Source organism: Prinia subflava, chromosome 1, assembly GCF_021018805.1.
Source record: "Prinia subflava isolate CZ2003 ecotype Zambia chromosome 1, Cam_Psub_1.2, whole genome shotgun sequence".
NCBI classification, from domain to species: domain Eukaryota; kingdom Metazoa; phylum Chordata; class Aves; order Passeriformes; family Cisticolidae; genus Prinia; species Prinia subflava.
Window position 1 is genome coordinate 104481760 of NC_086247.1, and position 12848 is coordinate 104494607.

The following is a 12848-nucleotide window of genomic DNA, read 5'->3' on the forward strand; positions in this document are numbered from 1 at the left end:
GAGTTACCTAAAGATGGTTTGGAAAGCAATTTTGGCAGTCTCAGAAGAATCAGGTAATACTTACATCTCACTTATATGCCTATGCTGTTGCTTAAAATACAGGTATAGATTTTGGGGTTTTGGTAAATAACACCTTTTGCAACTGTCTGAATAAACTTTCTACAGATCATCTCAGAGCTGAATGCAACACAGCAGACAGAACAGTAAGACAAAGCAGCTGTTCAGTTTGAAGCTGTATTTACAGTTCTATATCTTTATTTAACAGGGCAAGAAATCCTTGGCAGCTCCAAGTTTACACATTGTTCTGACTGAAGATATCCTGAGTGAAAACATGTATTTGACAGCAGCAGTGTTTTACTTGCAGATCCTCCTCCACCTCAATTGTTGCACAGAAAATCCACAAGCACTACTGAAGTAGCCTATGCAGGTTTCAGCTGGGGAGAGAGGTCTCTCAAAGCCAAAAGCAATACAAGAATAATTTCAAATAGCTCCATTCTCTTGATTGTAAGAGTGACATGAATTTACAAATAAACAGGTACATTTCCATCTCTGTTGAATCAACACCTGTCAGGAAAATGATACTAAAATCAAGAGCCCATTCACTACTTTGCTGTTTTTCCTTGCCCAGGCTCTATAGTTTCAGTTCAGTTGCACGGAAAATGACATCAAAATCTAACAGAAAACGGGAAAGAATTGTTTTCTTTGCATGTAGCTTTTACATGCACCTACATTTATATGGTTGATACCTTGTCTGTAACAACATGCACAACTGATTGCACAGCTCCTTCATTCATGACCATGTCATTACAGTAAGTTTTATCAACGCACTGAAAATGCTCAGTGGTTTAACCTTGGGAGGTTTCAGGTTCTGTTTGCTGTGTGCTGTGACACAGCTTCCTGCGGTTGCTCTGTACACCAGAGCAGCAGTCCGGGCTCTTGGCTGTTGCTTTCCCTCTGCCCCATCCTGGCTCACTGCGGTGAGTGCCGTGTCCAGCTGGTGCCGTACCGTATATTGCACCGTTGCTGTCGCCGCTGCCCGCGTCCTGGCATTCCAGTTGTAGGCTCCGCAAGGGCTCCTGGCACACGTAGATTGTTAAACGGGGCCTCACGGACCTGCAAGCCAAGGAAATCGCACGTTGCACAACAGGCTTCGTGCCCTGCCAATAGAGGCTGATACGCCACAACTGTAGGTTTGTTATGCTAACAGGACACTTGATGTGTTATTTTATCACTGGGCCCAAAAAGTTAAATTAATCTCTAACTAAGTGGTCTCTCAGATGCTGCTGAATTTAAACATCATTTCAATCCACCCAGAGCTCTTACGGACGCTGCTTGTTGAACTCCTGTAACAGGACTACTGAGTAACAACAGCAATTCTTCCAGGAGGACCAGTGGTACCCAACACCATTCAGACAGAATCAGACATCCCCTGGGATGCTGCCTGTGTTAGCACTCAATACCTGTAACCTCAAAAGGCCTCGGGTTGTTCTTAGCTTCCCAAATGACCAGTTTTTTGTCTTGGCAATAAATCCATCTGTATCCAAGAAACTGCAAGGCCCAACTGCATTGGTGCAGCCTTACAGTGCACCTGCGCCTCCCCTGGGCCTGCCCTGGAGGTGTGCACAGGAGGAGAGTTTTAGACACATTGCTGCCAGCTCCTGAGGCAGTTCATACAGGCACCAAGGCCCAGCCTGACACTAACTTCCCACATCTCCTAGCTTTAGAATTCCTCATCTAAACCCACTCAGCCTCACATCACCTGGATTTCAGTGCATTATACAGCCGAATTCCATCGGCAGGACCACAGATTTGTACCAGATCTTCTCTTGTCAGCTTTAATAAATCAGCACCTGGACAAACACATGAGGATTTAATAACTATTACTGTAGCACATCAGTTCTTGCTAAAATAAATTGTACGTTCATTTAAACCAAGAGTAACAAACTTCACCATGATAAAAACGGAATTTGGAACACAGAAATAAGTAAAATTCAGACCAGGCTCCAGTGAGTGCTAAACAAATCAACCTGCTTTCCAGAGGTGGTGAGTTACAGTTGATGGTGTTTACAGCTTTGAAACAGTATGAGTTTGCAAGGCACATAATTTCTGTGGAGAGAGATGACTGTTCTAGACACAAAGTGATTTTTGCTGGCACCCAGGGTAGTGTATTTTGAACACATGCAAAATCCAGAGCGAAAATATTCCATGGTTTGTCATGCAGTGAATTACCCCAGACATTCAACTACCCATCCATCACTTCCTCTGGGCACTTAAGTTACGACAATGCACTTGGGTATAGGAGCTGCTGCTGAAGCAAAAAAATGGGAGGACAGATTCTTCTGAGAAACAGCATGAGTGTGAGCAAAGAAAACAACACTGAAATAGGAATCAATACAAGAGATGAGTAGAAAAATAGGAAAAAATAGTCTTTATGCATGAAAATACTCCACAGACTATCCAGGAATGCACAATAAAAGCCAGCAAAAATGAGTGATCACAGCCCTTAAATACTATAATAAAAAAACTCCAGACCTGAGGTAGTATAATAGAAGTCACATATACCACACCTCTTGCTTCTAAATAATGCCAGCCAGCTAGGACTCGGCTTTTATAACGACAATAATGAAAAAGAAGGGAAGTTTTTCAAGTTTTTGTCAGAAATTTGGTACTAAAGTTTATTGGCAAAGTTCAGCAACCCTCATACAAGAACTGGTCAAAACCTAACCAGCAGCAGCAGAATAAACCTTCCCAGAGAAAATGCCTGGTACAAAGGGAATCCTGACAGAAGCATGAACTAAGCCAAGAGGCAGAGAGCTGGCATCATTCCCAACACTGTCCCCATTGAGTGTCACCAAAGAAAAAGGAATTCACTTATGGTGAGTACTGTGTCATGCCACCCTTTGCACAATTCCATGGAAGACTGAAGAAGCAAACAGCAAAACTCAGCCCCACAGAGTCCACCTACTGCCATGTCTTGTGTTCAGACATACAGTGGGAACTGTACTGCTCTTTAACCAGCAAATAAATATGCATAAATATGTATGCTACCATGTTCTTAGAGGACTTTTCCCACACCAAACTTGCTCAGTAACACAAAGAAAGAAAAAAAGTAAACTATAGATACCTGAGAAATTTGAAAAAAGCCTTGTATAGGCAGAGAATCTATTCTTGAGCAACCATTGCTGAGTTTCCTGGATTGTGGCTGATGGATGAAGCTGCTGTAAGAAACGAGATTGGATATGATGATTTGGATACTAAAAACCCCAAACAAAATCCAAGTAATTAAAAAAAAATCTCCCTCAGTTCAACCCTTTCTTAGGACCTGTTAACATCAACTGTAAATTGAGTATTCTGACACAGCTATACAAGTACATTTACAAACAATATCAGAAATCAAACACTCACATCTCCTGACCCTTGAGAGGTTCCATCTCCTTGATGATTTGGGGATGAAGAATTGCTACAGATTAAAAAACAAAACCAAGTATTACTAGAATTATAAACAAAAATATTTAAGTGTTGTTGAAAATTAACTTGAAATTTCCAAACCAATAAATATGACAGTTGAAAGAATTAAAAGACTGCAACATGGTAAACTTAAGAGAAAGACTATTCCACAGTATATGGATCAGACCACACCAGTGTCAATAATTTTTGGATGAAGTGCAGGTTTGGTTACAGTAGTTTAATTAATACCTCAATACAATATGTTTTCACCGATGCAATTTTTGTTGAAAAGCTTTTAAATATATTTGTTGGGGCTTTTTCTAGCAAATTATGCTAACTGTGTATGATGGAGATGAAGACTCTTCTTACTGAAGAAAGCTAAAAATAGTTTCCACAGACAAGGACTAAATGACAATAATGAAAAGGCAAAGTATTTGCCATATGACAAAGGACAAGAAGTTGTTTTGAAAATGTATAGTAAGAAAGAAAGATGGTGAGGCAGAAGTAATTACCTTAAAACTGAACCATGTGATACAAATGTCATGCTCTAAAATGAATATATAGCTCAAAACAATCTCCCTATTTCCCAGTGGAAACAGAACACAGTTGAATTTACTCAGAAAACATTTTGAATAAGCCTGACTAAAATGTTGCCTTTAATGGGGACACAGAACAGAGACCTACCTGTCTGGGACACTGTAGGTGTTATGCTGAGCAGACGTGAAAGCTGGAGCAGGAGTAGGACTGTTGTTTACAAATGTTGTAGGAGTATCAGGCCATGGTGAGCACTGAAGATAAAGAATTAAATCTTAAGTTTCTCCTGACAATACTTTTACTCTGATGCACACTTCTGTCATTTAAAGCGAGGGGTTTATCCACAGAATATTCTGATTTGCACTTCCAAATAAAGACTCCCTCTATCCCACACATTACATGCAGATATTCCAGTTAAAAATCAGCTCTGATTCATCTTGTTCTTTTATGCAGATTTCCATTTATACTGTCTTCTCTTTACAAAAAGGACAGTATAATTGGTGAAAGTAATAAAAGACAGATTATTTGGTTTAAACCAAAACCAACCAACCTCCAGCCACCTGCTGGAAAAAAAGTCTTTATCCTGTACCCCTTACAAAGGGTCTGTTTAAACTGCAGGGATAATGACACGACAAAAGGTAATAGTACGTAAAGCTGTGAAGCTAGATTGCATCTTGTGGATAAATTTAATGTCTCTGCCCTGAGGGCAATCAAATACAAACAGAATTTTCAGTGGAAATTTGGTGAATTCAAAAATTTTACATTTACTGCAGGACTAAAATTATGCTTACTTACATGGACTGATTTTGCTGAACTGCTTGGTAAACTGGATTTTTTTTAACAAGCTGAAGTCATCACAAGTATTATGATAAGCCAGCTATCCAATTTTGTCAGTCTTTTTTTGGGTATTTTTTAAAATCATCATGATAAAGCTTTTCGAAACAAGGCTATCTTTTAGTGTTTTCAACAGAACTCAAAATCCAGTATTTTAAAAAAAACAAAAACCAAACAAGTTTTTGATATGCTCAAAGACATCATTAAAACAAGCAACCAGCCCAAGACCAGGTAAGCTAAGACCATGCCTGTTAAGATAAAGATTTCTGATAAACTTATCATGTACCAGCTAAATACCTTGTAAGAAATTTCCAGATTTCTATCACAGCCTTGTAGAACAGGCTGGAGGGGAACAACTATGACTTAATACCAATGGAAACTTGTTTCAACAATTTTGTGTTGAAAAATCCTTCCTCTGTCTGGGGGAAGCAGTAAATAAGGGCAACACCAGCTGTCACCTTCTGTAAGAGAGTCAGCAACATTTCTCTTCTGGACCCCAGTCTTCATTTGTCAGCATAAGAAGGCAGGTTCCCCAGCACAGCAGCACAGCACATGGAATTAAATTTGTCTTCCATGCAAAGAGCTTAAAAATGTGGAACTTTCTTTATCTGCCCAAGATTTGACTCAAACCAGCATTTTGGTTAGCCACAGTGTCCAATCAATCCATCTTTGATTACGTGGTCAAAGCCACTCTTTGGACTACAAACAGAGCCCCTACACAGAGCATGCTCCTCCATGACCTGGTAGGGTGACACATTCCTCCTCCAAATCTGTACATTCCCACCCACTGTCTCTCTTCTCAAACTCTTTTAATGTTAACCTCAAAGACGTTACATCAGGTAGTTACAAGTAGCCTTCATTCCCTAAATATGTGATCCAAAGCTGTAAATTTAAAATAAAAGCTTGCCATAGTAATGTTAACTTTGTTCCTCCAAAATACTTTGAAAGTGCAATTAAAAATCCTTAATTTTGTGACATTCTCTTCCTAAACTTTAATCCAAGACGTTTATGTGGACACACAGATGCAAGTTTCCCATCCTTGCCCACCATTCCCACACCAGATTCTAGCCACCATATATTTAGATATGGGGCAGAGAAGAATGCACTGATACCAGAGAACACCTTTTGAGCCATTCCCAAGGTAGGTACTGCAGTTGGTGTTTCTGTCCTTCAAACACATCAGAAGTTCTTCAAAATGAAGCTCTGGATTTAAATCCAGGAAGAAGCACCCTTGAAGTATTCAGAAAAATAAAATCCCAAACCAAAGCAAGTAGCCCTTCTTCTCCCATAAACATGCTTTCCTGCATTGTCTCCTATTCCAGCAAAACCACCACTGTCCACTGAGTCTCAATAGGCTGGTTAAAAAGAAACAGTAAATAGTAAGCATAACAGTGCTGCAACACATCTATTGCCTCTGCTCTCCTTGGTTCTGTCTTACAGGTTGGGGAGGGAAAAATGAGTATTTGAGCACCGAGATACTTAATTCTGAAAGGTTCAAGGAACAAGAAAGTCTTCCAGCAATTAAGCCGAGCTGATTACACTTTTGGAATCACTTTCGTGCACAAATGTCCTTCCACTTCACAAACTGGATTAAGCAAATGCCTGGCCACCAAACCCATTATCACTACAAAGACTAAGCAAGGATGTCTTTTTTAACATCCTGCATGATGATTCTGGATTGAGGGGGGTAAGGGGTACAAGGGGAATGGATCACAGAAAGTGGCACTGCTTCCCTAAAAAAGCACCTGCCATTGTCACTGTTAGGGACAGAACACTGGAATTCATCCTTGTGGACTGATCAATCAGGACATTTCTTATATTCCTAAGCCAGAACTGAGTTAACCAAAGGACACTCAGGAAGCTAATGATACTAATATGGAAGTCCCTGACCAGTAGACACAAACCTAGGAGAAAATGTCACCCTGTCACAAGGAAGCATTCAATTCTGTAGAAAGCCATCACAGAACAGAAAGACTGGCATGATACCTTTACCTGTAATAAACAATTAATATATACTGATGAATTTACCAAGATCATGTTTTTGAGGTCTCATGACTAAATGCCCCCATTACTAGCACAGTGATACAATACTACTGAGAGTACTATACTCCAGAAACTATGTCTTATTTCCAAATGTGGATTAATTCAGAAGGAGAAAACTATTTTGGTTTCAGATGTTTAACAGCCTTCCGTAAAGGGTATGAATAAAGTTTCACTGAGTTAAAAGAAATATAAGAGACTTTCTAAGTATGACTTATCAGATTTAGGATAGATAGCATTTAAACTCAGAAAATTCCTAACTGCAGAAGAATTGCAAAATCTCAAGTTATTCTAAGCCATGGTTTAATGTAATATCCCTTCCTACCTCCAATATACTAGAATCTGCCCTAATTTGTGCCTTACAGGAGAGTAAAGCTGAACCTTGGCAAAGAACTCCATACTATATTCAAAGACCAAATAAACATGAAAGCAAAATACCAAACCAAAATAGAGTAAGTCTAATTTGTTCTTCAGTTTAGACTTGATACATGCTTGGGCACACAGCACCTCCTTAGAGAATAAAGCATCAATTTTCTTATGCATGGTATGGAGCTTTTTCAATCTTTCATATCTACAGCTTAATGGTCCAATTTATTTCATGGTCTATCTATACCTGTAAGTGTTTTAACTTCCATATGCTCTATAATCAGCTCTACCTGCAAAAAATGACCATTTGATCAAGTTTAATCAATTTGTGGTTTATGTATTCTAGCTTGTGACATATAAAACACACAACTATTAAAAAAATCAACCAAAATACCACAAACAGAAAGAAGTGCAAAGACCCAACTATCACAACACAAATTTTCCTGCTTTTACAAATTCAAAGCAGAGGAAAGAAACTGGTGGGGTGTTGGGAAGGATGAAGTAGAAAGACCTTACAAATATAGTGGTTTAGATTCTGGGAGTCTGAGTTCGACAAGCGAGATAGAAATGAAAGCATGCTTTGAGATTTAGGGTGTGGGGTGCAGGGCCATCAGCTAGTGAATAACGATCTGCTAAGCTGAGGGCCAGCTCCCTTGATTAAACAATATACTTCTGCTAAGCTGAGGGCCAGCTCCCTTGATTAAACAATATACTTCTGCTTGCCTTGGGTGGTGGGACATTTCTATTGGCTGTATATGTTGTCATCTTGTATTAGATTGGTTGGTCCAACTCATACTCTTCAACTTAGAAAGATATTTAATGTACGAGATTCGAGGCTCTCTCTCGGCTCGGTTCGCTGTTCCTGCTCTCCTGGCCTGCTTTAGCTGTGCCTAGCAGCTGCAAGCAAGGCCTTCCCAATAAACCACGTGTTACCCCTGCTCATTGCTTATAGAGATACTTTGTCGCCGATTCTACCGTCACGGAGATACTCCTTCAGTGGGGTTTTTTTTCCTTTTTTCATTAGATAAGAACTAATTTTTATATATGAAGAGAGAGGAAAACAAAGTGCCTCCTTCATAAAGTGGCCTCTGAATGAAGGTCACATGTACATAAACATCCACTCTGGGGTCCAGAAGGCAAGGTTAGATTTGTAGCCTTTTAAATCTACAGAAAAAGTTAATGCTTCATAGCGTGAAGAGTAATGAGCAGTTTATCTGTGTCCTGTCTGTTTGGACAATACAGAGATAAACACTGCAGAAACTGCAGTCTGAATTTTGATACATCAGGTGAATTCAGAGAAGTAATGGAAAAGCTTATCTAGATGGCATTCTCATGAAAATAAATGGTAAGGGAAAGATGGGTGATGGCATTTAGAAAAAAGAAAAAACTGGTTCTTTGAAAAGATTTAAAAGCAGAGCAGAACGACCATTCAGAAATGAAACTTCACCAAATTCCTTACACTGTGTTAGAAACCCATACAAATTAAATTGGAAAGAAAACATTAATTAGATCCAGTGTTTTCTGAACGAAGCATTGTAAGAAACCAATCTGTCCAAATCCAGTTGTGACTAAGCTGGAAATGATCACATAGGAAAAAAATGCAAAAAATTATAATATCTAATAAATAGAACAGCAGAATCTTGGACTGGTAAAATAAAAAAAAGCCAACATACAAAATCAGATGCAAAAAACAAGTAATGAAAGGTTACGTTAGGTGTAGCAGGAAGATAAGAATTCACAGCTTTAAAAATGAAGAGAATTATAGACTAGATCAACATTAATTTCTGGAATTCAAGAAAAGGTAACAGAGCACTATTTCTGGGCAACTAGTAAGCAGCACTAAGAACAGTCAGCAGTCTTCACTGCATCTAGTAAAAATACATTCCCAACAATTCTGGTTTGTTTTTTTTTCCTGTGATAGAGCTACAGTTCCTACAGGACATGTGAAGTAAAAAGATCCATCATACAGGAACACATAACATGTTAAAGAGTGTCCATCTCAAACGTAGGGCAACAGGTCTTCACTTTTTGTGTCTCAGCACCTCTGCAACAACAGCACTGCACATATGGAACACTTGATCTGCACGTCTGAGGGAAGTCTGGAAACAGTCAAAGCTTCTGATGGTCACGTTTGGGAAGTCACATTTGCAAGGACAGAACTGCTTTAAGTAGAAACATTTATCATCCCTGTCCATATTTACAGGGCCCACAAAAACAAGCCTGTTTGATTATAAGAGAAAAAGGTCAATGAATTAGCCTTCAAGATGTAGATCAGATACTCCTTTTCTACATCAAGGAAACAAGTTCTACATTCAGCTTCTAGAGCTAAAACCAGCAGAGTGCATCACAATAACCAAGGCTTTACTATGAATACAGAAAAAACTGTGTTTCTTAGTATTTTTTATGGGCTTCGTGATTTCTAATAATTATGCTAATGATAAAAATCATTGTAATGATGGAAATACCATGTGCTGAAATCTGCAAACAACACCAAGTTAGCAAGGCTGGAAAGATTACACCCAGTGTGGATAAAATTCGAAATGGTCTCAACAAACTGACCAAATTATCTCAAGACATCATTTTCTTACAGGCAAATGAGAAACAGGAATAAGTGAGCTGCATGATTAAGAGAACTGGAAAGCTGTACACAGCTGCTATTCAAAATAGGCTCTGGGTCATTATCCTTTGTGTGCTTTGGGAAAGACATTGGAAGTCCAGTACTGTCCTATCTGAGCTCTTCTTCACTACAATTAAGGTAATGTAGAATTAAGGTAACTCATAGAAGCTTAGTATTCCAAGAGATTGTTAAGGAAAGGTTAGACAACTTCTAGGTATGATTTAGCTAGTTTGTCCTCCTCTGGACAATGGATTTTTCTATCTGTTTAAAAATGCCTTTCTCTATTATTTTTTCTGTATGCAACAATCGTTCAATGAAACACTTGCAACAGCAGGAGAAGAGAAAAACACAGAAATCTCTCCAAGGACAAGCTTCAAAAGATGCTCTATAAGCAAAAGTGATTACAGTCTGTTTTCTCCTGCCTCTCCCCCAGGGCCAGCTAGAACAAGTAAAAGAATGCACTGCCAAAGAATTATGAAGGTGCACCTTAAAAGAAAGAACGAAAACCAAAAAACCAACAGCCAAGAACAGCAGAAGGTAAATTCAAGACAGCTCAGTGCATACAATAGTTTTGGGTGCACAAAACAAAAAATCCAAATATCCTCCAAAGAACCCACCTGACTAATATTGCGTGTTCCTTCCCACCCAGTTACATGGATTATAAACAACAAGAGGCATACACGGAAGTATTTTATAACCTAAATATAAAATCTTATACATCACTTTCACAGATCATAAACATGAACCAAATCATGCCTGAGGAACAGCAGTAAGACAGTCATAACTTAAGCAACGCTGGGAAAGAGCTTCAGTACAGTATGCCTGCTCAAAGAACAGTCAAATAATAGCCTTCCACAGTCACCTTATTAATTGACATGTAAACTTGCCAAATGAAAGATATGGAATTGTTCTTCCTTGAGAAACAGCACTTAAGAAATCTGAAGTGCTAACACTTAGCAGGACGACTGCACAGGACACACGTCAGGGAGGGCACAGGATGTAAGTCCAGACTCCCTCTGAGGTGCACAGACAGGATTAACATAACTCCCATGATGAAGACTGCCTGAAACCTGCTTGGAGCAGAGTTTGTAGATGGCTAAAGGAAAAATCCCTAACAACAATCTGCAACTCAACACGACTTTTTAACAATACCAATGTAGATGAAAACTTCTACTGAATCTAAATACAAGTAGGAACAAACCACTAAATTTCACTGTTCTTACTTCCACTAATTACACATGTATAGCAAAGCAAAATGCTATTTCATTTCAAGTCATATAAACCGAAAGCTCTTGACTCAAGTTACACAGTCCCTCTGCAACAGTTTAAGTGTTAGATTTAGGAAGGATTCCTTTGCTGAAAACAAACATGGAGTAATTGGGATACACAGAAGTGAATAAAATTAAGACACAGCAATCAAAGTATTTTTACTTTATATAATTGAAGTTTCTCCTATATCTAACACTGCACAAGGTATCTTGTATAATCAAAAGGTAAGCAGAAGTCCCTTACACTGCCTCGCTTTGCCAGAGAATCACCGTAGTCTGCTGGCAAAGTCCGCTTGCTGGACTTTTTCTGCTCATGTTCAACTGCATCTTCAATTATAGGCTCAAGCCTCATCTGGACAAACACCAAAGATGTGGATCAATTTCTTTTCATTACACAGTGAGGAAATACCTAAAAGCCTTTTAAAAACTTCTGAATTATTTAGAAAACTGCATAGAACTCACTGATGTTTAAATAAAAAACTTAATGAGGCTCTGGCCTTAAATTCAGTAATCTCTGAAAAACAGACTTTGAAGCTCAAATTTGGCAGATAAACTTTAAGAGCCCCCCTCATTTTTTAGGTTTTTTTTCTTTTTTTTGCTTTTCAGCTGCAAGATTTTGAAATCTCTATCAAAAGTCTTGCTCAAGGGTTCAGTCAAACAGTGTTCAATCTAAAGTGTGTTTTAATACAGCATCTACTGAGTATCTAAATCCAAGTTTACTAAACAAAACCTTAAACTGAATGTTGCTGCTTGCTGGACAAGTTTGCCAAATAAAAAGCTTATCTCTATGCAGAACTAATTCTTCCCCAACCCTTCCAAGACTGCAGCTAAGTAATGTGCTTTATCTATGTATATTCTCCTCAGTCAGCAGATGCAATTTTATTTTGTTACCTCTGTAAGAACTGTGGTGTCATATGAAGGTTGATACTTCTCTTTTTCATGTGCAGTTCGCTTTTCCATCTTTTCTCTGTCTGTTTTCTGTTTTCTGTCTGCTCCTTTGGGCTAAAAATGAACAGTTATGTGAACATGAACACAAGTGGGAAATTGTTTTATAACTGAAATCTCATCTCAGACATGAACCATTACAAGCAGTAATATAACCATTTCCTGTATCTTTATGAGAACTTAGAGACATAAGAATCTGTTTTCTAATGTTACCTTAAAAACTTTGATTTGACAACTGGCTGAATGCAGATGATCTGTATATTCTCCATTTTCAGTCTGTTTAAAGGTGTCAACCTGAATCCTAAAAGGAACTCCTTTCTCTCCTCCATGTTTACGAGGGGTAAATTCAGTGCTGATACAATGTACCTGAAAAAAACAATGACAAAAAGAACCCTCAGAAGCATTTCAGGCACGAACTTTATTGCATGTTACCTACATCACATGAACAGTTTCTTGTAAAGAATATAGCAAAGCTATAAAAGGTCACTGACTGGAAGAGTTTTTCACCTCATGCACTCTCATCTCACAGTTCTTTCATATATGTCCAGCTCCTTTGAAAGTCCCCAGACCTTTAAATCAGTGTGTAATTGCTTCAGCTGCTACATCAGAATGAACACTGTTTATAAGCTATAAAGTCCCCTTAAGGGTATTTAAGGAGAAAATCAGTGCAATAGAAGGAATTATGAACCATCTCACTGGACAGTGCTCCCCATTTTTTTGGAATTTTATGGAATGGAATTTTAAGCGAGCCTTTAGAACAACTGAACTACACTGGCATAATATCAGTTCTATGTCTG

At 38.6% G+C, this 12848-nt stretch overlaps 1 protein-coding gene across 5 annotated transcripts in view; it reads right to left on the reverse strand.

Moving 5' to 3' along the window:
• UBP1 (upstream binding protein 1) overlaps positions 1-12848 on the reverse strand; it is a 52199-nt gene that overhangs the window by 3697 nt on the left and 35654 nt on the right. For 2 of the 5 annotated variants that reach the window (XM_063406140.1, XM_063406158.1), the window contains 8 exons: positions 12265-12417; positions 11998-12108; positions 11351-11458; positions 4132-4235; positions 3406-3460; positions 3125-3218; positions 1760-1850; positions 1007-1113 (listed from right to left, as the gene is read on the reverse strand). In XM_063406140.1, the coding sequence (XP_063262210.1) occupies positions 1007-1113; positions 1760-1850; positions 3125-3218; positions 3406-3460; positions 4132-4235; positions 11351-11458; positions 11998-12108; positions 12265-12417 (823 nt within the window). The remainder of the gene's footprint in view (positions 1-1006; positions 1114-1759; positions 1851-3124; positions 3219-3405; positions 3461-4131; positions 4236-11350; positions 11459-11997; positions 12109-12264; positions 12418-12848) is intronic. The other 3 variants (XM_063406167.1, XM_063406176.1, XM_063406150.1) reach the window with 2 other exon arrangements.